At 37.4% G+C, this 25090-nt stretch overlaps 1 protein-coding gene across 1 annotated transcript in view; it reads right to left on the minus strand.

Annotated features, from left to right (window-relative positions):
- LOC114069597 (neuroligin-4, X-linked-like) overlaps window positions 1-25090 on the minus strand; it is a gene marked incomplete at its 3' end in the record, with an annotated part of 103580 nt that overhangs the window by 43575 nt on the left and 34915 nt on the right. The window contains exon 3 of the mRNA XM_027906494.1: window positions 2744-3591. Coding sequence (XP_027762295.1) covers window positions 2744-3215 — 472 coding nt within the window. The remainder of the gene's footprint in view (window positions 1-2743; window positions 3592-25090) is intronic.

Consider the following 25090-nt stretch of genomic DNA (forward strand, 5'->3'; position numbering starts at 1 on the left):
TTCTGAAATCAGAGGAAGGTATGAGTGCATTTATTCTTAACTTCTTTATTAAAGTACATGATCAAAATCTGTTTCCCTTTGACCAAACCACACAAGTGATGAGAATCAGGGCCGTGCTTTACAGTGACAACTCTCCCCCACCAAAAGAACAAAACAAAACAAAAAAACCCCAAACAAAACCAAAAACAAACAAACAAACAAACAAAAACAAACCTGAGCTGCATTTTGATTAGTTATTCACCAGAACTGACTTGAAGTAAACACTGCATATGAGCACAGTGAATTCAACAGAGTTGTTCACCTGTTCTTTTCACCAAAGTTAAAAAAAAAAGGGCACATAAATTGATTCAGATTAAGTTCCATAATCAGAAAATTAATTAGGTTTGGATAATTCCAGCCACCTTTTCTTCTAGACAAAACAGTTTTAAACATCTTTTAAATCAATCTGTATTTGAGAAAGAATTGAAAATGTGAATTTAATTCAAAGTCACTCACTTTGAGATCTTGCTTCAAAAACTAATTTCATGGTCTGTCTCCATAACAACATAGCTTACTTTTGCCAAATAAGACTCATATAATGAAGCATAACGTGTTTAATCAGATTGTATGGAGTACAATTTAAGGCTATTTATGTTTAGTATGATTTGGAGACATGCTAAGTTAGGAGATGTGATTTGTAGGTCAGTTCCCCTTAAGCATCTCTATGGGCAGATGACTGAATATTTAGCTCACCGAAAAAGCCCCTCTGAGTTATATTTAACTAGTGATATATTATACAGCATGCAATTAAAACGTTGTGTACTCCATTTATGAATTTTTAAATTTCTTGTTCTGCAGTGAAACCTGTTAAAAATGCTTGTCAGGAGCAGTCTTGCCTTCAGCTCATCACTCACATCAAACTTTGTCTCTCATTATTCAGCTACATATTCTTTTATGCATGGGTTTATATTTTGAAGAGGAGATTAAAAAAAAAAAAAAGGAAAGAGTGTTACAGGTTGGTAAGCCGTTCAGCCCACGAAATTTTATTTTCCATTTGGTATCAAACATTATTTTCCTATACATTCATATATATTTTTCCCTGTCTAGTCTCATGTGTTCCTGAATTAATTAATGAAACTTCTTATCATTGGATGAGGGGAATGTATGCATTTATTAAAACTGGACTCTAAAATAAGACTGAGTTAGCAAAGCTGATATTCCTTCAGTGAGAACAAATACAATCTTAACCCAGAATGCTTTCTTAGGGCAAGCTTACCCTAGTGACTAATTAAAAGCTGAAGGATAAAATCCAGAACATAAACAAATTTAGGAAAGAATTATCTGTGTTATTATCCAAGGAGTGAGAAGGAGTGCAATGAGACTGGAAGAGGGTCAAAAAGATCTGCTTCTTCATCTACACACACATGCACACAACACACACATGAACACACACATGTGCACACAGAGCCCCCATAAACACAGCTTTTCTTTCACAGCACTTTTCACTTAAGCAGCTTGGTAGTATTTACTTTTGTAAAGCTCTGGGTATTCCCAAACCTTACCCTTTTATTTTAAGCTTTCAAGTTTTTGCTTCAGCTGATGAGAACAGGAAAAGAAGGCGGTATGTTTATTGCTGGCAAACAGCTTGGAAATTCTGAGTAAAGAAGCCAATCAAGGCAGAAGGATTATAATAATCAAAGTACAAAATTTGCATATTTAAAGTATGGTTACTGAGAAATAACAATGCCTTGGTTATGTAAATCAAACCCTCAGCTAAAGTGAAGGGATTTGCATATCTGGGAGAAATCTGTCATGTTATGCATCAGTAACTACATTATAAGTAGCTGAAAGAACTGGCTTTTAGTAGAATATTAAATATAAGTGCCAGTAGTATTTTTTATTTCCCAGTGATATAAAATAGGCTTAACTCATTTGGGGCCTGATGAAAACAGGTCTTCTTGCCTGTAGGAAGCAATACTATTCAGAACAACCAAAGAGACATTCATCATGCATGCCATAAAGCTACAATTCTAAAGATTGAGATCATGTAAATTTTCAAAGAGTTCTGTGTTACCAATTGTGTTCATCCTTTTTGTCTATTGAAAGTGGATTAAAGTAGCCCTCTTGAGAAAGGATTGCATAAAACAGACAAAAGTTTAAGGCTACCTGTTCAGCTCTGCATAATAAAAGCATGTTTACTTCATTTTAAATTTAGTGAATGAAGAAAAATAAGTAGGAGTAAAACATTTCATAGATAAAAAATCCTAAAAAAAAAGCCCTGCTGACTGCTTTACTATAACAACTTTCTATTATCCATTAAAATCAAGCAGAGTTAATAGCAGACCCAGAGGTTTTATAATAAAACTAAAGGAAAAAGAAATTAGGGAAATTCTCCTTCAAAAATTAGTACATAACACTATATTTGTACCATTCATGTATGGAAAAATAAGTATGTTACTTCAGGTTAATGTTTATTTCCCCTTTCCTCTCTTGTGAATGATACTCAGCAGTATTTTAGATGTCAACTTAAGGCTAGTTTACACCCCCTGGCCACTGTTTGCAAATGAAACTGTGGATTGGTATTGCACTGAAACATGAGAGAGATCCTTGCAAGCATATTCAACCTACAAAGCATTACTTTTAATGCATGTTCAGAACATTATATATTTCTACAGATAAAACATGGAGAAACTCATCAAGATGCTCTAAAGACCTATGTGTAGAACTGGTGAGTGTGCTGCAGTGTGGTCCTCAGGGTACTTACCATCCTCTGTGGGCACATAGATATTCAAATACAGACAGTCTTCATTTTGATCTTGAACATATGTCACTACAGTATCCAGATTGGCTGTAAACCAGACTGGCAGCATATCGTTGAGCAGTGACCTCTCATCCAGGTACTGCGGGCAGACAGCAGCAAACTGTGTGGCGTTGCGGACACCCGTCCAAGATGATGGTGGTTCCGGGGGCTGAAATCGCCTTTCTCCAGTTGGAGGAGAGGCATAAGGAACACCCAGGTACTGCTCCACTGGACCAAGGATTTCATTAGGCAAAGGTGTTCTTAAACCACGTATTTTGCCATAATTCGTAGTAACAACTGGATATTGTGCTTGGCCATCGATGAGAGTAAATCTTATAGCCAGTGCAGTTATCCATAGGAGGAAGTTAGAATTCAACATGACACACATTGGAGTGAAGATCAAAGGCAGCCATAGGAGTCCCATTGGTTTCGACATTATTTAAATCAACATCAGCAGGGCTCTTTTTTTTTTCCACAGCCAGCAGAAAATTAATCAGTCAAGGAAAATGCAAACTGAAACAAAAAAAGTCGTCAAAAGGAGATGAAGTGAGGGAAAACGCAACCTTGTTCAGGCAACAAAAAAACCAAAAGCTGATGTGTGTAGGTGCCTCAGATGACTGGCCGTAGACAAATCCCAACATCAGAAGAAACAAGGGAGTGTTTGCCCCTAAGGCCCATCCCAGATTTTAGCGTTGACTTAATCCTGGCAACGCATAGCACTTCCTAGCAAGTAGCGTGGCAAGAGATCTGCAGTTATCCCACTGGCCCAGTGAAATGGTTCCTTCCGATGAAGTCCAGCCAACTCAGTCAGCCTGTGGCCAAGAGAAAACAGGTAATTCAAATCAACAGAGAAATTCATATAGCCATAAATCTAAAATAAAATTAAAAAAAAATAAATTCAACACTACTTCCATGTCAAGGCCCACAAAAGATTTATGAATTTTAGACATCATGGTTATGTGTTTCCAAAGACAGGTAGGGTAAGAGAGCTGAAACTGAAGTCATAAGCTTGTCAGAGGTTATAACACAACCCAAATATTTGTTCTTTTGTATATGGTTCCAATACAAATCACAGCCCAAACACTGTTGCTTTCAGGAAGGGTATCACATTTAAGTGCTAGCTCAAGGGTATTTTCTGCCCTAAATAAGTGGAATCTCCTTTTTGAGCATATTTTCACTCCCACAGGAACCATTCCCTGGTTTTTTTGCCTGTATTGGATAATCTGTCTTTGTTATGATGTGACTTCTGTAGAGTATTTTCCATATGACTTCTTTTCTGTATGACATCCAAATTTACCTTCATCTAATTCACAAATTTCAATTAATGGAATAGCATTACATTAGTTCAAATCAAGTGTGAGAACAGTTAGTAAAAATCAGATACAAATTCATTTGGTTTTGTTATCTGTTTTCTTTGTTCTATGTCTGACAAACAGAACAATGAAAACTGAAAAGAAAAAAAGTGTGATACAGTCTCTTGAAAGTCAGATTTCGACCTACATAGCATTACAATTACATAACATTACCTTCTTGCATTCTCCCACTTTTATTTTTAGACAGAAGGCAATTCCTACAATAATTCTGTTAATTTTTAGTGAAATACAAGTCACTTACATGTATATGCTAACCATTACAAGTAGTACAAATGAACACACATCAACATTCTTCTACCTGTCCAAAGAAATTAGTTCTTTTCACCTACTATTCAACTCAAAACCACAGACAAAAACTGTACAGATAAAAAAATCCGTATTATGGGAAACTGATGTTGATACCTTATATTTGGTAGGATGAACACACCCTTATATACCAAATTCATATAACTGAACTACCAGGTCCTGGTTTCAGTCAGGATTCTGACAAGGAAAGTAATTTGAAGGATAGTTCATTCTCCCAAAACTCCTGGTATTCTTTGATGACTTCATTTTATCACTCTTACCACAAAATTTTTGAGCACCTGAATACCAGAGGCCAGAAAAATATCAGATACATATTATTTGTGGTGGACTAAAATTTCTATTGACATTTTCACCAGGACTTGCAATTTGAGTGCCATTTTTGAAGAAGAAGTCGTTAACAGATCTAAGTGTTGTGTCCCTGAGGGCACCACCAAGGCCATCAGTCCCTGTCTGAGCTATGCTGTGGGAAGCTCTGTGCCCATCTCCATGCCCAGACTGGCTCTTGCCCTCACTGGGCCCCCAGGTCGACCTTGGACCTGACTCCTCACCCTGCCTGGCCTGATGATCATTAGGTCATGGCAGGGTCCTGTCCCTGTTCTCAACCCACCCTCAATGTGGTGCTTTAGAAGTTTAGAGTATTGCCATTCCAGCTCTTCAGTGCCCTCAGCTCCTGGGTCATCCTCCCTCCTGGTGCAGCCCTGCTTCAGCTGCTCCCTGACACTCAGAGTGATCAGCCAGCTATGGGTCACCTGAAATTCCTCCTCGAGCACCACCTTCCCTTCTGATTTCTGCTACTGTCATTAACAATTGAAGTCAGCAGTAGGTGACTGATTTGAACTATCTGCTCCCTCTTGCTCTCTATCTTTCTGACTTTGGCATACTTTCTGACCATGCAGTACAAATCAGATTTTCCAGTCATATCCGACTGACGATTTAACCTGTGCTCAGGGAGAAGCAACACATCTTAGTCCCTTGATGCCCACAGTACTGAAGTTTGTAATGACATTTTAAGAAGAGTGGAATAAATTGCTAAGAAAATTGACAAGGTGGAAGGAAAGACAGTGATCCAGATAATGAAAGGCAGAGAGAGGAAAAAAAAAGCAAATGAAAAAAAGAAAAACAAGACAAGAAAAGAAAATGAGAATGATAAATAAACAAAAAACCACATATTACCAGCATGGAGAGAACAAAAAATGACAACATGAAGGAAAGTGGAAATCGTCAGTTGATATAGTAGAGATAACATACAACAGTCAAAAATATGACATACTAAATAGCATGTATCCCCACTAATTACAGCAGGACTTTGGATCAAATATCTGTTTATATGCCATCATTTTGAATAGGCTGAAAGGACAGGAAAAGGGAAACATTTATTATTGACCTGGAACTGAATTTGTTATTCTTTATGCACACATAGACATTAGATTTTAAAGATCTTGAATCCATATGGAAATAAATCACTGGCTAACACAGAAAGTGGTCATATCTCTCAGATCCACTGTCTGAACTGTAACAGACCTGCAGCCTCTGCCAATCAGTGCAAAGAAATAAACAAACAGCACATAATGACAAGTGCATTGACACCGGCAAGATAAATATCATAGAAAAGGCAATTTTATGATAAGTCAGAATAAACTCACTTTTGTAAAATATTTTTGTTATTAAAAGTTATTAAGTTTAGACAGTTAAGTGGCAATCATTTTAAATAATTTCTTAGTAAATAGGTTTCACAGAGAAAGTTTAGATAAGTAATAAATTATGTATGACGACCATACAATAAGTCTTTAAACAGAAGTCTCATGAACAAAATTGTTTTTCAAAGACAGTATTACACAGAATCACAGAATCAGCAAGGTTGAAAGAGACCTTCAAGGTCACTAGTCCAATCAAGAGCCTCACACCACTATAATCACCCCTAAACCATACCCCAAGTGCCACATCCAGACATACCTTGAACACTTCCAAAGACAGTGACTCCAATACCTCCATGGGCAATTTGTTCCAATGCCTAACCACTCTTTAAGTTATTAGTTCCATTTATTTATTTCTGATATTTAATCTGAATGTCTCCTGATGCAACTTAAGGCCATTTCCTCTCATCCTTTCACTTGGGACATGACAGAAGAGACTGACAGAAGAGACTGACCTCCACCTCAAAACAACATCTTTTTGGGTACTTGTACAGAGCAATAAGGTCTCCCCTCAGCCTCCTCTTCTCTAGACTAAACAACCCCAGCTCCATCAGCTGCTCCACACAGGACATGTTTTCTAGACTCTTCAGCATCTTCACTGCCTCTATGTGGACACAGTCCAGCACCTCAGTGTCCTTTTTGAAGCCAAGAGCCCAAAACTTAACACAGGATTCAAGGTGCAACCTCACCACTGCCAAGTAGAGATAGACCATCACTTTGCTTGTCCTGCTGGTCCCACTATTTCTGATGTAACCAGGGTGCCACTGTCCTTGGTCACTTGGGCACACTGCTGGCTCATATCCAGTTAGCTGTCAACCAGCACCTCCAAGTCCCTTTCTGCTCAGCAGCTCTCAAGCCACTCTTCCCTAAGGCTGTAGTTGTGATCTACATGCAGGACCCAACACTTGGCCTTATCGATCCTCCTACAGTTGGCCTCAGCCAATCCAGACTCTCCAGATCCCTCTCATAGCCTTCCTACCCTCCAGCAGATCAACACTCCCACCCAACCTAGTATCTTCTGAAAACTTACTGAGGATGCACTCAATTACCTTGTCCAAATCATAAAGATACTAAACAGGACTGGTCCCAATACTGAGCTGTAGGAGATAACACCAGTGACTGGCCAGGAACTGGATTTAGTTCCATTCACCACCACTCTCTGGGACCAGCCATCCAAACAGTTTTTAACCCAGCGAAGACTGCACCTATCCAAGCCATGAACAGCTGGTTACCTCAGGAGAATGCTGTGGGAGAGAGTGTTATACAGTTTACTGAAGTCTATATAGATGAGATACACAGCCTTTCCCTCATCCACTTTCTGATAGAAGGAGAACAGGTTGGTCAAGCAGGATCTGCCTTTCTAAACTCATGTTGAGTGGGCCTGATTTCCCAGTTGTTCTGCACATGGCACTCAGGATGATCTGCTCCATAACCTTCCCCAGTACAAGGGTCAGGTTGACAGGCCTGTATTTCCATGGGTCGTATTTTGGACCCTTATAGTAAATGGGCATCAAATTTGCTAATTTCAAGTCAACTGGGCCTTCTTGCGTTAACCAGGACTGCTGGTAAATGATTGAAAGTGGCTTGGCAAGCTCTTTCACTAGCTTCCTCAGGTGCATCCCATCAGAGTCAACAGACTTGTGAGTGTCTAACTGGCTACAGAAGGTCACTAACCATTTCCTCCTGGATTATGGGGGTTTCACTCAGGTCCCCTAACTTTCAGCTCTGGAAGCTGTACAACCTGAGGACAACTGGTTTTGGTATCAAAGACAGAGGCAAAGAAGGAAGATTGATACAAGTAAGGCAAAAATATCCCACTTAGGATGGTATTTCTGCCCAGTTAGCAGAAAGTATCCCACTTATCAGTTTGTGAACATTACTAGAGATAATACCATTTTCATAAGGTTAGTTTCACGCACAAAATGCATACACATTCATACACAAAAACACACAGAATAATTTTCAGTAAGAATATCAAGAGGTAAGGAAGAAGGTTTGCTACCTATTCATTTGTGAACTGTGACTGCTATGATGTTAGATGCATCATCAAAAAGGTTGGAAGATGTAAAGAAAGTCACAGGTTGCAATTAAAGACTAACCTTAAATAGAAAACTTTTAGAAAGCTTTTTAGATTTATCAAAGCCAGTTTTATGAACATCTATATGCATACAGTCAGCTATTGAATATACTTTTACATACTGCATCTACAGGAAGAAAAGTACTTTTAATGTCTTTATTTATTATCACTTTTTTCTCTTTACTGCTTTAAATGTTGAAAAAATGTATACAAAATTGTTTCCAAAAATTCCTAGTTGGAAGTATCACTCACTCAAACAACCAAAAACAATCAATCCAAATCAAAAGATTCAGTTTAAAATTGCAACAGCACAACACACAAAGAACATACATTCATACATGATTTCCTTATTGTCAGAGGAGTGTAATTTGAGACTAATGAGATATTTACGGCCTTTGAAGTAAAAGCAGATTGCAGTTAACATGGATGTGCATCTACTAAACACATCGTTTCTACTTGATCATAAATCTGTGCCCAAAGCCACTCTTAGAGATGTTTAAATAGTCTATGAATCAGGCCTTCAGGGCTAAATGGATGGTTTCCAGGATCTGCAGTTATTGGTTTTTCAACCTGAGGAGATGATTATGTCAGTAGCTTTATAATAATTCTGTACCTGCTGGGGAAATAGAAGACATGGCTTAAAAGTCCTCTTTGCTTCAGTGTAGAATAGCAAACTAAAGTGGTTTCAAGTTTTTTTGACCTGCTTGTCCAGATCATGGACAAGTCACAAGAAAACCAAACAGAAATATAAATTGTATGAGCACAGGAGGCTGAGGGCTGCACAGATATCCTAGGGCTTTTCACACTTTATCTAAAACTACTAGGGCACAACAGTGCACCTCAGCTTTCGGTCACTGACCACCTTCAGTCTCTAGCCCTTCCTTCTTAAATTCCCTGCGGTAAGGTTTTTGGCATTTACATAGGTCTGACCTCAATACAGACTCACCTCCCCTTATTTAGACACACACTCCGAAAGCATGCAGTCAGCTTGATTAGCTGAAACATAAGAGGTGCCACCTAGTCACCAGAACAAAAAAAATGCAGTCAATAAAACTTCAGATTCTCCTCATACTGATATTTGTACAGTATTTAATGCATTTAAAAATATTGCATTTGCCAAAAACTTGAATTATGGCTTTTCTTCTTTCTTTTCTCTTTGTCCCCTTGAAATATATAATTTTGAAAATTATTAAGTGGATATATGGTTGCTTGTTTTTTGGTTTTTCTTTGTTGGTCTGGTTTTTGTGTGTTTTTGTGTTTGTTGTTTTCAAACAAAAGTAATTAAAAAGATTACCATATTTTAAACACACATAAAGCTCTATAATAAACTAATGTAGTGCTATGGTACTGTAAATAAGAACTGCCCAAGGCACAGTAATTTTTAAACAGTCCTACAGTATTAATTTTATCAATTCATACAACTAATTTGGAATATTAGCAGAAACCTAATCACACAGCTGTTTTCTGTAAAAGCTCTTCCCAAGAAAGGTTTAAATGCACCTCTACCTAATAACCAGCATTGCACCCTTTTAATAGTGTCTGATTTGTTTGAATTGAACAACTGAACAAACGCTTGTTCAATGACAAAAAACCTGTTTCTTCCAAATATCAGTAAATTCATACTAGTTTAGTCTACCATCCTGCAAATTTTAAAACCGCACAATGGTTATTATTTCTTTAGGGATTTTTTCTGAGCTTCTAGAACTTCTTTCCTGATACACTGAAATGACCTAAACTTCACTTTTTCTCATCCTACCTAAAGTCATTCACAAAAGCCAGACAAAATCATAGTAAATAACACATAGTAACATCAGTCATGAACTAATGTGTAGTTTCTGGACTGGACTACTTACAAGGTTGACGGGAAGCTGAAATTGGCCAGTCATAGCTATTTTTGAATTTCCGAACTATAGCAATGTCTAGCTTCAAATTAATATGCAGCAGAGTCTTACAAGAAACTATTTTTCCAAATAGAAGGTGTATTTTGTTGTATTTTTTAAGCATTTTCCCAATAGGATTAAATTATGTATTATTGAATTATTATTTAAAAACCACACAGACACACACGCACGCATACAAACCCAAAACAAAAAATCCAAACTTATAATAATTCTAACAATAGAGGGGGACCAGATCTAAGCATGTTTTGTCTCAAACATTCTCAGTGCTGCTGCAGGAAATGTGATTGGAGTGGAAGGTCCCATGGAGGTGGGGCAGCGCTGTTCTGAGCCAACTTCCTTCTCCCGTTGGCCAGTCTCTTCGCGAACGAAGAACCGGGGAAGGTCTTTCCACCTTCCAGCCTGCGCATTGGATTTTTTTAGGTGAGACACAGTGTGCGCAGAACTGAGCCCACCCTTTAATCCTGAGGTTCATCTGCCGGGGCCAAGCACGCTTGGACGGTGGCAGTGAGGTCGCTAGCCCTGTAAGGCAATCCATCTACGTCCTGAGGACCTCTCCCGTTGAGATTAGTGCTCAATCCCCAAGCTTACTTCCTGGAAAAAGCCTGGCTGTGCACATCTGAACAAAACATGCAAATTTACCTGAGAAGCATGCACCAGGTTAACTGTAAAAGGGACCGGATTGCCCCCCCCCCCCCCCCCCCCCCCCCCCCCGCCTTTCTCTTTTGTTTTCTCGGTTTACCCTAACTCCGGATCATTCCCCTGGCAGGACCAACGCATCCTCTAAGGATTGGTGATATACTTTGTTTTCTTCCCTTGCTCTGTCTGGCAAAAAGCATGGCTATCAGAATCTAGCCCATACTCCTTACTGAACTTTACTGTGGGAGTGGGGAGACTGTGTGTTGTGGTTTGTAAGCCCGCACCTTCACATAGCGGTGTTGTAGCTTTTTAGCCCGTATTTTGGTTGTGTGTTGTGCACTGTGAGCCAGTACCTTGAGGAGTTTGTCTGCAGAGCTGGGAACTTACTGAAGTGTATTGTATAAATTAAGGGCATATCAGCCAACACCTTTGAGTTTAAATATTGTGCTGGTTGGCAGAGTTAAGAAGACAGCTGTACCATAAATCATAAGAGTTCTCTGACATGTGGTCTGGTGTCTTTGTTCAGCCTGAGGAGAATTTACAACAAACATGATGCCCACTTACCCATGGGTTGTGACATTAACTTAGCATTATAAACTTCACTAGGGATGAGTAGCTGAAAAATGCATCACAGAATTATTCAGGTTGGAAGTATTTCTTATTAATTCAGAGTTAAAAATCACTTGAAGATTTAAAGATTAAACTGAAAAGTGATACATATTTAAGAACTAAGATGTATCCTTCCTTAAAGTGAAAATAAATGCCAGCTATACAAACATCACCATGGACCCTGAAACTGGTCTTAGTTCTACAGTTAGAAGTAACTGAAGAAAAAGGTAGATAATTTATATTATTTTTTTAATATGGAAATAATGTCTGAAAAGTAATAGAAGTTACATACAAACATTAAATTCAGAAGTTTTGGGGTTTGTTTTCAAATAACATATTGCATTTACCCTTCTATGAATTTCTCCAAGTCTCTCAGATCGGCTGAGACAGTGTCAGTAGATCCCTCAGGTTAGAAACTACAATCACCATTTACTCTTCAGAAAATGGACACACATTTCTTTTACATAATTTCTTCTTGCCTGAAGCTACCACTCTTACTCTGAATTTCTAAGTCTCACACTATCAAAAAGAATGATGGGATTATAAGACAAGGCTGTATGGTGCCTGCATTATTTTTGAAAATTGCAGTTCTCTCAATGATGAAAACAATTTGAAAACCAAGTGGAGGGAAAGAAAAAGTGTGACCATCACTCCCTTTCAAGAAATAAACAAGAAATACACTTTAGCATTCTGTAAAAAATCAGCTGTTTGGATCTACTTATAAAAGGTGGTTGTTGAGCAATCACAAACATGGTTTCCCTTCTTTATTCCTGTATTTAAAATTATTAAAAAAAAAATCTTTATGCCAAGGAGGACCCAAGACGAAGTGGAAATGCTCAGTTAAGACAGCTGAACTTATCTCAATGAATTGTGAACTATAATTTCAAATGCTATTGCACCAAGAACCATAGAAGAATATCAGTGATTAGACAATTTTCATGATACTTTCTGCTTCTTGAGAGAAATTGATAAAGACTGTAAATAAATATAAGGTGTTACTATTGGGAAAGAAAAAACATGTCACAAACCTCTTACAAACATAAACCTGAAATTACTAATTTCAGTTTTACACACCAAAGGTGTGTTCCACTCAGATCAAATCATGATCTGAATTTAAGCTTCCATTGGCTGAATGGACACTGTAGCTATTCAAATGTCTAATTGTGGCTGCAAATCCTTCCATTAAATGTGCTCAGGAAATGTACAAAAAGTAACATCAGTTCAGTCTAGCATAACTGCTGGCTTTATTTCCAGCTTTTACTTCTGACATCACCTTGTAAAAGAAATGTAACACACGCTGGGTCTCTCTTGGTTTACTTTATGCACCTCTGTTTTCCTAAATTCAGATGTGTTACTCCAAAAAGAAAAAGATCATGATCCGAAACAGGCTGTTCAGCCCTGAGTTTTTGTAAGGCAAAAGCTCCTGTAAAGTAAAACTTCTTATGCCTGGAGGAATCTAATAATTTATGGATATGAAATCTATTGAAATATACATATAAAAATCACTATTTTATACATTTTATTAGGTTTACAGAATAGGCCTTTATAATTTGAATAAACCCTCAAAAAATCAAAATTCATTACCTAGTACCACTGCAAGACTTTAAAAAAACCTATTTCTAACACAGAATTAGTCTTCTTCTCTTCTCCAGGTCAAATGACTGAAAAAGAAAATTCTTAAGGTAACCTATCAGGTTTTATATAAATAATATACAAAGAAACTTACAGGTCTCAGTCCTCTCTGTCTTCAGCATTGAATTATGTGCATCCCCTCGTCAAGAATGGAAGAAACTAAAACTCTTGTCTGAACCAACTGAGAAACTATCTGAGGGTCTGATTGATAGCAATTTGATCTCTTGAAGCTATTTAATAATTAGAATTTGATATCTTCCATTGGCATTACAGTCTCAGAAGAGAAGACATTAAAAATCTTACAATAACCAAAACCAGGGTGGGAAAAGCACCGAAAATTTAAACATATGAACACACTAACTCACACATACACCCCCATCAATCTATTATATGGCCAAAAAAAGTTGCTGCTTTATTACACAAATTCCTAGAACTGAATTACACAGGAGAGAGAGGCATAGCATTTTCATTGCATTACCTGGTTCAGTTACAGGGTGATGATACTGCCTTCATTCATATGATAATGTCACAATTATGCACTCATTCTGGAAATGGGAGAATTGAATGACTACCCTCATTAACTTGAGGAAGTCTAAACCCACACCTTCAGTCTTCCAAGTTACAAATATTTGCTTTCAAGTAAGCCTGCGATGGCTACGAGGACTATGTGAAGCACTGTCAATCCTAAACCAAAAGACTTTGCTCTGAGATTCTCACCCTTGGACTATGAGACAACTCTAATGTTGCATTCCTATAAAGTATCAACTCCCCTGGACATGTATTTTCACTTTCAAACAAGCCTTATACAGTTTGTAGGAGAATCATTTCATAAAATAAAAATTGTGACTGAAGATCATCTTAATTATGCTATCACATAATCAAATTTATCAACTTGATCTTCCCCTTAGGTTTTATTTCTTTGCTAGAAAGTGAACAACTTCACGAGCACGAGGGAAGAATGTCCTTTGGCTTTTGTTCTTGTGTTCCCTTCCTCCTAACTTAGTGGGCTTTAACCTGCTAAGCACTGGCTTGAGCCCCTTATATTTAAGAAGTGAGAGAGCACGTCTCAGCAAGATAAGTCTCCACAAAATGTTATGAAGAATGGGATCACCAGAATCACTGTCTAGATCAGTGCTGTTAGAACAACAAAGCTGAGGAAGGGGCTGGAGCACAAGTCTTATGAAGAGTAGCTCAGGGACCTCAGATCATTGTGCCTGGAGAAAAGGAAGGTTAGGAGGGTATCTATTGCCCTCTACAACTACCTGAAACAAGGCTCTAGAGAGGTGGGGTCTCTTCTTCCAAGTAACAAGTGATAGGATGAGTAGACATGGCCTCAAGTTGTACCATGCGTTGTTTAGACTGGATATTAGAAAAAATTTCTTCACCAAAAGGTTTGTGGAACATGCAGCCCAGGGAAGTGGTGGAATTCACTGTAACAACACACAGCCTAGGGAAGTGGTGGAATTGCCATCCCTGGAGGTATTTAAAAGACATGTGGATGTGGCAACTTAGGTACCTGCTATGGTGGTTGACTTGGCAATGCTGGATTAATGGCTGGACCTGATGATCTTAGAGATCATTTCCAATGTAAATGATTCTGTGATCTTAGGTAACAATAATGAGGCAACCATTCCAATACTGCCTACTGCCTTCCCTTCTCCCCAGCAAATACAGCTTAAAAGCCTGCCCAGAAGACAGCCTGTGGCATATACTCTGCTTACTGTCCTGTATATGCTGAATTTATAATGAAGAGTGAAATTCATAACTTTCAAGTAACATAAGTACTGGGGCCTATGAATTATATGAAATACTGTGGACCCATAAAAGCTAAGCATAATATTACCATACAGAAGTGTCATTATGCTGTTTTCAGGCCAGTGCAGTAAGGTGGAATTTAGGCCTAAGCAGTGAATTAAATGAGGGTAGAGCATGGACTCTGGCACTGTCACACCATGTCACCTCTCAGCCAATGCACATGCATGAACATGGAATAGGACACGACAGAGGTATTCCTCAACTGACAGTGGTTCTGGGTTTTTTAAAAAGACAGACTTGCAACATAGAGATGCAAACTCTGCTATGCTCTGTGTGCTCAGGGACAGAGAACAGGACCTGGACCATTTTATTTACTAAGCAACATAACCACATGGGCAGAATCAAACATATCTTTCTTCCTCACCGATGGATGCCTGAAATCCAAGTTTGATAGTGCCTACTTTTATGTAATGTCCATTTTTTGCTTAAATATGGACAATGAGGGGGAAAAATAGAGCTTATGTTCCTCCAGAAAATTAATGAAATATGACTCACATCAGAGATATTGACAAACCTGTAATATGAGAAGATGTACACAACAACAACAGCAAAAGTGAGATTTATTTGCAAAACAACAATAAAATCTGGGTAAATATTAAGCAGAATCCAACAACAATATATAGAAACCTAAGAAACAGACTTCTGAAATTCCATTACCTTGGAAATGCAAATTCTAAAACTGTTACACAGGTTAGCAAGAGGATATACTGCCAAGAAGAATTCCATACACATGTAAGCTTGAAAAATGTGTCTTGATGCCAGTTACTTGAGCTTTGTGTTGGTTTTTTAATCATTAGTTTCTCAACTTTATTTATTCGTTGCCAAAACATGCATGAGGAAAAGCAGAAAAGTTAGGCTTGGAAAATAAATCACGTTTTGCAGGTAATTTGCTATTCAGTTAAAATTGTCCTCCATTTCCAATTTCACCCTCCCAAACGATAAAACTCAAATCATCTTTCATGGTCTTTTAAGAATTCCAAGAGAAATCTCATAATAATAAGTGAATGCTTTTCTCTTAGGTAAAAAAATTAAATTTCTTAAAATCATCTACATGACAGCCCCTGTCATTCTACTACATGCAGAACTTCAAAGTCATCCCACATTAAATTAATTATAATTTCTTGCATCAAAGGGTTTTCAGAAATCTAACATAATAGATTTTATTTGCTTTGTAGTGTGTAGAGCTGTATCTGAGTAGAAAAGGAAAGCCAGCAACAAAGACAGAAATTGCCCTTTCTCATCCTTTTCATCCTTCGACTCCCATTATCGGAAATTTTCCATCTTTGCCTAGCATCATGAAAAGGAACCTTCTCTGTTTTGGAAATAACACTAAAACTCATGTTTGTCTCACTAATTGTTTATGAAAAAGTCAGATATTCTGTCTATACCAGACACATACACTTCAGGCAGCAACTCCTCCTATTGTAAGACAGATATTTTGCATTAAATATTAGTTGAAGTCAACCACTATGAAAAGATCCTGCAGATTATGCTTAAAGAGTCCAAGACATTAGATTAGATTAGACAGCTAACCATCTGAACTGAGCTGTAGCAAGATGGTTCTTTCTTTCACCTCTTACCAATACATACAGAATTATCCCTATAGCCAGAAAGTTAAGAAACTTTTAACTTTCCCATTTGTTTCATACATGAACTAAGTCTTCATGACTAAAATCACAAAGAAGTTACTCTGCTAAAAGTTTCTTAACAGTTTTTGTCTGTTCTTGCATTAGTTCTGCTGATAGTTTGTCAAAGATGATGTAGTATCCATTGGGAAGAAGTTCAGTATAGAGTTTAGACTAAACTTTAGGTATTTTCTTGCCTACCATTCCATTAATTTTACCCTCCCCTTTTTTATTATTGTTGTCATTATTTTTATTCTTATTCCCACAGCCACCTCTTATTTCGAAAACTGCTATCTTGATATCTTCTTTGATGTAAAATTATATCTCAGTGAACAAGTTTATCTATTTTCCCCATTTGCACCTGATACTAACCTTTGCTAATATAGAATTGAGAGGTCTGTGGAAACAGAGTATTATGTTAGAAATATTGGGTTTATTATTTATAAAATCTATGTTTCCCATTTTTTGATTTTTTGGATATAATGAGCACCATTTATGAATGACTTTCTAACAAGACACATGAAATATTATCATTATCATATTATTTAACACATTTTCTCATTAGTCTTGTTCTTCTCTGCTTGAAAACATCTCCTCTTTTCCTCTTTTGCAAGGAGCCTACTCAGTCCCTTTCTAATTTTCAAATCTTTCTTCTAGAGCGGACACCACTAGCTTGTTCTTTCCTCCAAATCATAATTCCTTCCTATGACTCTTTTCTTCTCCCTGGTAAATTTTTTTAGCTTCCCTTTGTCTCTTCACACATATATATACTCATGTATATGTGTGTATATATATATATATATATATGTATATGTATATATACAAGATATAAATGAAAAGTTATATGTACATCCATCAATCAATCAATGTAAAATTGATTTTTATTTTGTAAAAGGAATTTACTTCATTTATTTTGTAAAGTCTTTCTGGTTTTCTGTCTTTATTTGTTTGTGGTTTTTTTCCTTTTTGCCTTTGATTATATCTGTATGGGATGATATTGCAGAAAAAAAAATAACAGAAGACAATATGCAGTTGACAGGTTGACTAGGGAGGACTGATCTATTTTTTCCTGCCCTTGGTCAACTGATTTAGGTCAGGATTGAGAAAAAATGTACCTTGTCACATGGCAGGAGTTACAGCTTCCTGTGTGCTACTATTATATCATCTTAAGAAATCTCACTAATAAAATGTAATACCAACCAAAAATATATACCACAAAGTAATGCAGTCAATTAATAGGACAGGTGGAGGTCAGGGCAGACAATTAAATCCCTTTGACAGAAGAGAAGATTATTCTACCTCATATTGGAGATATGTCAGTAATTCCTGTGTGATCTGACTTACACTTTTATTCTTCAAAATAATTCCTTCCACAGTGCCTTCTTTGGCATGAGAGAAAAAGATCCATCATCTGACAGTCTTGCATCTTGCTTGCAGCTGCATGTATATTTTTAAGAGATGGGAAAGCGCACGTATGTTTCTTCTGCATTTTTCTTACTGATTCTTAGAACAAGCAAATCAAATATCTTTTTGTTTTTGTTTAGACAGCTGTTACTCTCCTTGAAGTCTGCCCCCCAAAAGGATGATACAGCTATCACCTTGGCAAGTTTGTTAATCACTTCTTTTTTGGAATTTAATATTGTTTACCATTGGTATCAAAGATAACCAGCTAGGAGTTCATTATTTCCTTGGCCTTGAATTTCAGTATATTAGTAACAATTACCTTTCCTGAATTCTTTCACCACAAAGGCTGTTTTTCTGGACATGAGATCTACACTGCTAATAATAAAAACTGTAAGTGTTGTTCCCATATTCTGGCAATATAGATTACATATTTTACATTTCAAACAAAAAAGTTGTCACTACCAGAAACTCTGAGTTATTTAATTTTGTTTTAATTTTGCTGATCTCCAGAATATACACTTTAAATGATAAACCATAAACAACCATAAGAAAAAATTGCTCAGCTAAGAACTTAAATTCTTCATAGGACAATATTTCACAGGAAAAAAAAAAAACAACAAATAAAACATCCACAACTCTGAATCAAATTAGTTCCATTTTGGTTTTAACTAAAGGTCATTTCAAAAAAACAAAAGATGTTTCAGTCCAGAACATCATAATCATGCAAAAGTTTCTCTAAGTCTTTAACTCCCTTTTTTAAAAGTTAACTCATAACATACTGTCATAATATTTAAATTTAAAAAGCTCAGAATCCAGTTGCACTAATATTATACTAATATTTAAAAGCACAGAAAATCCATACTCCAAAAGACAATGAAGATGCCAAGAGAGTGATACATTAGTGTAATTGCTGTGATTGCTCTGTCCCAGTTCCAATTTTCAATTTTCTTTATCAAACTCTTCTACTGAGAACACCTGCTTTGTACATTAATAAACTCAGATTGCATAGTTTCTGTACTATCATAAAGATTTGTCTTTCAGATACATACTCTTTATTGAATTCTGCTCTCAAATTAATATAGAGTTTATGCTGAATACATCAGACCTGGATTTCCTTTACCCTTGTGAAGCTTATTACCTCACTGTTTACACTTTTTAGTTTTGATGGCTTCAAATGGAAAAAGATTCTAGTTCTGCCATTGTTTGAACTTTTTTATTGAAGCCTCACACCATTCCACTCAACGAGTTCTATTTCACTAATACTTAATGAAAAAATATAAACTAAAACCTTTTTCAGTAGCCTTTAAAATATCTAATTCAATTTCATTTGGTCCATCTTCCTTTAAGCAGAACCGTAGTAACAGCAGAAATGTTAAGTCTCTAATTAGTCATCACCTAACTTTTCAAGTGACTGACCATTGTTACTGACCATTGTTACACAAACTTGTAATACACCTGTCTGGGGTTTTTTCCCTCCTTTTTGATATTTCTATGTAAGGAAATTGAAAGGTCATATTTTTATTTTAAATGCACATAAGGAAAAATTGAATTACTCTTAAATGAAGATCACAGGATCATAGATTGGTTGAGGTTGGAATGGACCTCTGGAGGTCATCTGGTTCAGTCCCTCTGCTTAAGGAAGGATGCTTACAAATGGCTGTCTAGGACCTTCTCCAGACAATTTTTGAGTATCTCCAAGGAGGGAGACTCTACAACCTCTCTGGACATCCTGTGCCAGTGCTCAGTTACCCTCACAGTAAAAAAGTAGCTCCTGATGTTCACACAAATTAAAAAAAAAAAAAAAAATTAGCCAACAATGCAACCCAGCTAAACTGCTATTTTCTTCAAAAGTAAATGTATTGTAAAGATTGGGACATATGCAATAAATAACATTTCCCACTCATGACTAGCATATCATAAACACTAGAAAGAATATTCACATGAATATTTTCACTAATAGCTTTCACAATAGCCTTCCAATCAATTTGCTGAATATACTTGTTATCTTACAAGAATTCAGTATCAGGAACTTCTTAAAATCAAATGTCATTGAAACAAACCAACCAACTACCATTCAAAAGAAAAGTAAAAGAAATATAATTCACCAAGGATAGCTTGCACTTTCAAAACAAAATGACATGGAAAAAATCTTTAGAAAAGTGAATTGTAGTTAAATTAAAGTTAGTTTATGTTGTGATGGGGTCTTAATTAGCATGCAGTGCAAAACAGAAAAATTTCTTTAGAAGTTTAATTTAGAGGTTTCCAAATTTTAAGAAGTATCCTAATAGATCTTTACACTTCGGCCAAAAGTCTTGACTTTTGTTTGGGGATTTTTTAAAATTCTCTAAAATCAACAGAAACAATGTATTTAGATCAGGATAACATGAATTCCATATGTACAGATAACTTACCCCCCCCCCCAAAGAATTTTTGCAATGTGCATACATCCACCTTGCAAAAAACACCCCAGTGTAAAATGAGAGGAATGATATTACAGGAGTCTGGGTAGTAGTCAGTTTCAGGAAAGCAAATCTGAACATGGAGATAACTTTTGCTCTAAAAAAACCCCAAAACTCTCTTTTATTCCTTGGATTAGTAATCTATAAATACAATGTCAATGCAAGTTTTATGGTGCACTGTGAAAATAAGTGGTAACTGAAACTGGAAATCAACTATAGTAATTATTTTCTGATATACCACCCACTACAGCATAGATGTGCTTCATTTACCTACTGATGTGTTATATCTGGGGGCTCTTTCTATCATTTTCTTCCTTTTATATTTGAAGTTATTCTATGTGTATGTGTATCTTTTTTGGAAGGATGCATAACAAACAGAGAACTTTCAAAGCTTTACCCAAAGCTTTGCATATTTTAGTCTTAAAGTATTATTAAATTAGAAGTAGCTTTTATGAAAGAAGACAATTCCAATTACTGAAACGTTATAGTAATATGTCATAGTTAAGACAAAGTCATACTCTTTGCAAGGACTGTTGCACTGTAACTTTATAGGCAAAAGATATTAATCTCAAAAGCTGTCTACAAACAGTTAAAATATGTATCTTTTAGTTTAGCCTCCTATTTCAGTGACATTATATAAGTAAGAATAGACTGCAACTCAGAGTACCAGTTAGATTGCTCGTTATTCATAGCTAATTTTCAAGGATTTGCATCTCATCTTTAGGAATCAAATTTATGACATATGTCTACCCATAAGAGAAGTCACAGTGATATGATAGAGCATAGAAAATATCACCTACATACCTTTAAAGCAAAGTAAAAAGCCTCATATAAAAGAAGCAACACAATTTTTCAGTACAATTAACTCCATTGACTGCAAACTACATTAGACTTAGGAGTGTGATTTAGTTTCAGATACAAGAGTTTTGTTTCCATCACAGAGAGCCAAATCACAGTTTTAATACAGATTTGGTTGTAGATTATTAATTTCTTATGCCAATAACAAATTCAGTTTTTTAAGATTTTATATAAGTACCCAATTTTGTCAGTTACTTCCTGGAGTCATATTAAAAAATAAAAATTTAAGCTGGTTATTCTAACATTCTGTGAATAGTTGTGTAAGCTTTAAATCCATGTTCATGCTGTGAGTGCAGATGAGCAAATATCCATCACTATTAATACAGCTGCAACCAGGTGAAAAAGGGAACAGTACTAGTTGGTACCTCTCCAGGATTAGAGTCCATAATGCCTGAAAACTGACAGAATATGATTTTGCTTAACCTGAGTAGTTTAACCTACACTCAAATAGTTCTGAGTTTTTTTTCGAGTTGAGGATAACAACATTACCATATTTGTATTATGTTCCCTTTCTCTGGCTTTTTCCTTCGGAAAGAAAAACGGAATGCAAAGCAGTATATATGAAAGATATTCTTTGATAAAGAACCTGGTATAAGAGTGTTTTAGATACTTTTAGATATTTCCATACTTTTTAAAAAAATACTTTAAGCTTCCATATTTAAGACTCAGTAGAAAAACACTGCATATATATATATATATATAAATGTTTATTTTGCACAATGTCAATAGAAAATAAAAAAAAAAAAAACCTCTAAGAAATGCTGTACAATACCAGCTATGTGTGTCTAAATTGGCATGCAATTAAAGTTAAATGTATTTTATATTCATATATACAAACAAACACATTTACCTTTGGAATCAAATAGTGATTTTCAGTTCTAAGTAATTTCTACAAGCAGTTTGGCTTCCTGCTGGCAAAAGCATTTTATTTTTTTCTTTTGAAAAAGAAATAAATATGCCATCATCTTCCCTAGTCACTCAACAGCTGTACCAATTTGTTTTCAGGGCAGTGATTAGCATAATTGCGATGGATTACTTGCATTTGGCACAAAATAAAAATAATTTATTATTTTAGCAGATGTGACATACAATGTATGGGATATCCAGGCCCTCTGGAGCAATGCTGGAACTACTAGAAGACTACTGTTAAGAACCAAAATCCATCCCAAAGAACCATAAACCTTAATTCTTCTGATATGCTGTTAGATGAACAACCTCACACTCTGGCTAGTGCACACATCCAAGATATTAGCTGGAGATAGCCATACCGAGAGCATTATTCAAAATGGTTTGTGTGATATAATTTCTTAAAAAATTATAAAAAAAAACTATGATGTGATTTCATCATTACTGATTTTTCACCTTTTTTATCTCCAAATTCCAGTTCCAATGCTGAGGTGCCTATAGTGCTGCCTATAGTGCTGCCTATAGTGCTGTAAGAGTGTTAAAATTATTCAGCTGTGTATGTGCGCAGCCATTTATCTTTATACTCTTTCATGTTTTATAAGCATACATAAATAATCACTATATTATATTAGATAGAAATATCATGAAATTATAAAATAGTTTGGGTTGGAAGGGACCTTACAGACTATCTAGTTCTAGCCTCCCTGCCATGGGCAGAGATGCTACTAGATCAGGTTGCTCAAAACCATCCAACCAGGTGTTGAACACTTTCAGGAATGGAGTATCCACAATTTCTCTGGCAGCCTGTTCCAGTGCCTCACCACCCTCAAAACAAAGAACTTATTCCTTACAGCCACTCTAAATCCTTATTTTTTCAGTTTAAAGCCATTCCTCCTTGTTCCCTGTTACTGCACACCCTGATAAAAATTCTCTCTCCACATTTTTTATCAGCTGTTTTTATATACTGAAAGGCTGCAGTAAGGTCTCATGAGCACTTTTTATGCTCCAGGCTGAACTACTCCAACTATCTCAGCCTGTCTTCACAGGGGAGGTGCTCCTGTGAAGGTGCTCTGATCATCTTGGTGGTGCTCCTCTGGACCTGCTCTAACATGTCCACGTCCTTCTTGTACTGGAGACCCCAGAGCTGGATCAAATACTCCAGGTGGGGCTTCCCTAGAGCAGAGAGAAGGGTCAGAATCATCTCCCTCAACCTGCTGGTCATGCTGCTTTTGATACAGTCCAGGATACAGTTGGCTTTCTGGGCTGCCACTATGTGCTGCTGACTCATAATCAGTTTTTCATCCACCAGTATCCCTAAGTTTCTCAAATCTTCGTTTGCGAAGCCTAGCCATGATGATGATGATGATGATGATCCCTAAGTCCTTTTCCACAAGGCTACTTTCAATACATTCACCATACAGTCTCTGCTGATATTGGGGATTGCCATGACACAGGTGCAAGACCTTATACTGGCCTTGCTGAACTTCAAGAAGTTTTCATGGACTCATTCCGGAGGGCAGATTTTGACCTATTCAGAAGTCTAGTCCAGAGCATACCCTGGGAAACAACCCTTGAAAACAAGGGGGTCCAGGAGGGATGGATGTGCTTCAAGCAGGAAGTTTTGAGAGCACAGGAACAGGCCGTACCGGTGTGCCAAAAGGCAAGCTGGCGGGGAGGACAACCAGCTTGGTTAAACAGGGAGATTCTGAAGGAAATCAGGGATGAAAAGAGAGTTTACCAACTATGGAAGAAAGGGCTGGCTACTTATGAAGAATTCAGGAAGACAGCTAGATCATGCAGAAAGAAAATCAGGGATGCAAAAGCACAATTCAAAGTTAAATTGGCCAATTCTGTTAAGGATAACAAAAAGTCCTTCTATAAATACATTAATAACAAAAGGAGGGGCAAAGAAAACCTCCATTCTTTGATGGACTTGGAGGGAAACATAGTTAATAGAGATGAGGAGAAAGCTGAGGTACTTAACACCTACTTTGCCTCAGTTTTTACCAGTAAGACAGGTGGCCCTCAAGGCAACTGGCCTCTGGAGCTGGTAGACAGAGATAGGAAACCAAATAGCCCCCTTGTATTCTGGGAGGAAATAGTTGGTGACTTACTGAATCATCTGGATCCTCACAAGTCTATGGGACCAGACGGGGTCCATCCTAGGGTGATGAGGGAGCTGGCAGAAGAGCTTGCCAAGCCGCTCTCCATCATCTTCCAACAGTCCTGGCTCACTGGGGAGGTCCCAGATGATTGGAAGTTGGCAAATATCACTCCAATCCATAAAAAAGGATGCAAGGCTGACCCTAGTAACTCCAGGCCCGTCAGCCTGACCTTGGTGCCTGGCAGAGTTATGGAGCAGATCATCCTGTGTGCAATCACACAGCAGCTACAGGATGGACAAGGGATCAGACCCAGCCAACATGGGTTTAGGAGGGGCAGATCCTGTTTGACCAACCTGATCTCCTTTTACAATCAGATGACCCACCTGGTGAATGAGGGAAAGGCTGTGGATGTGTCTATCTGGACTTCTGCAAAGCCTTTGACACTGTCTCCCATAATATACTCCTGGAAAAGCTGCAGCCCATGGCTTAGACAGGGTGGTGCTGGGTCAGGAACTGGCTGGAGGGCCGGGCCCAGAGAGTGCTGGTGAACAGGGCTGCATCCAGTTGGCAGCCGGTCACCAGTGGTGTTCCCCAGGGGTCAGTGCTGGGCCCAGTCCTGTTTAACATCTTTATCGATGATTTAGATGAGGGGATTGAGTCCATCATCACCAAGCTGGGAGGGAGTGTCAACCTGCCAGAAGGCAGGAGGGCTCTGCAGAGGGATCTGGATAGACTGGAGAGACGGGCTGATTCCAATGGAATGAAGTTCAACAGGGCCACGTGCAGGGTCCTGCACTTTGGCCACAACAACCCCCTGCAGCGCTACAGGCTGGGCACAGAGTGGCTGGAGAGCAGCCAGGCAGAAAGGGACCTGGGGGTGCTGATCAACAGGAGGCTGAACATGAGCCAGC

The sequence above is a fragment of the Empidonax traillii genome, unplaced genomic scaffold, assembly GCF_003031625.1.
Source record: "Empidonax traillii isolate 1590-97213 ecotype Southwest subspecies unplaced genomic scaffold, ASM303162v1 scaffold1303:size248775, whole genome shotgun sequence".
Taxonomy (NCBI): Eukaryota; Metazoa; Chordata; class Aves; order Passeriformes; family Tyrannidae; genus Empidonax; species Empidonax traillii.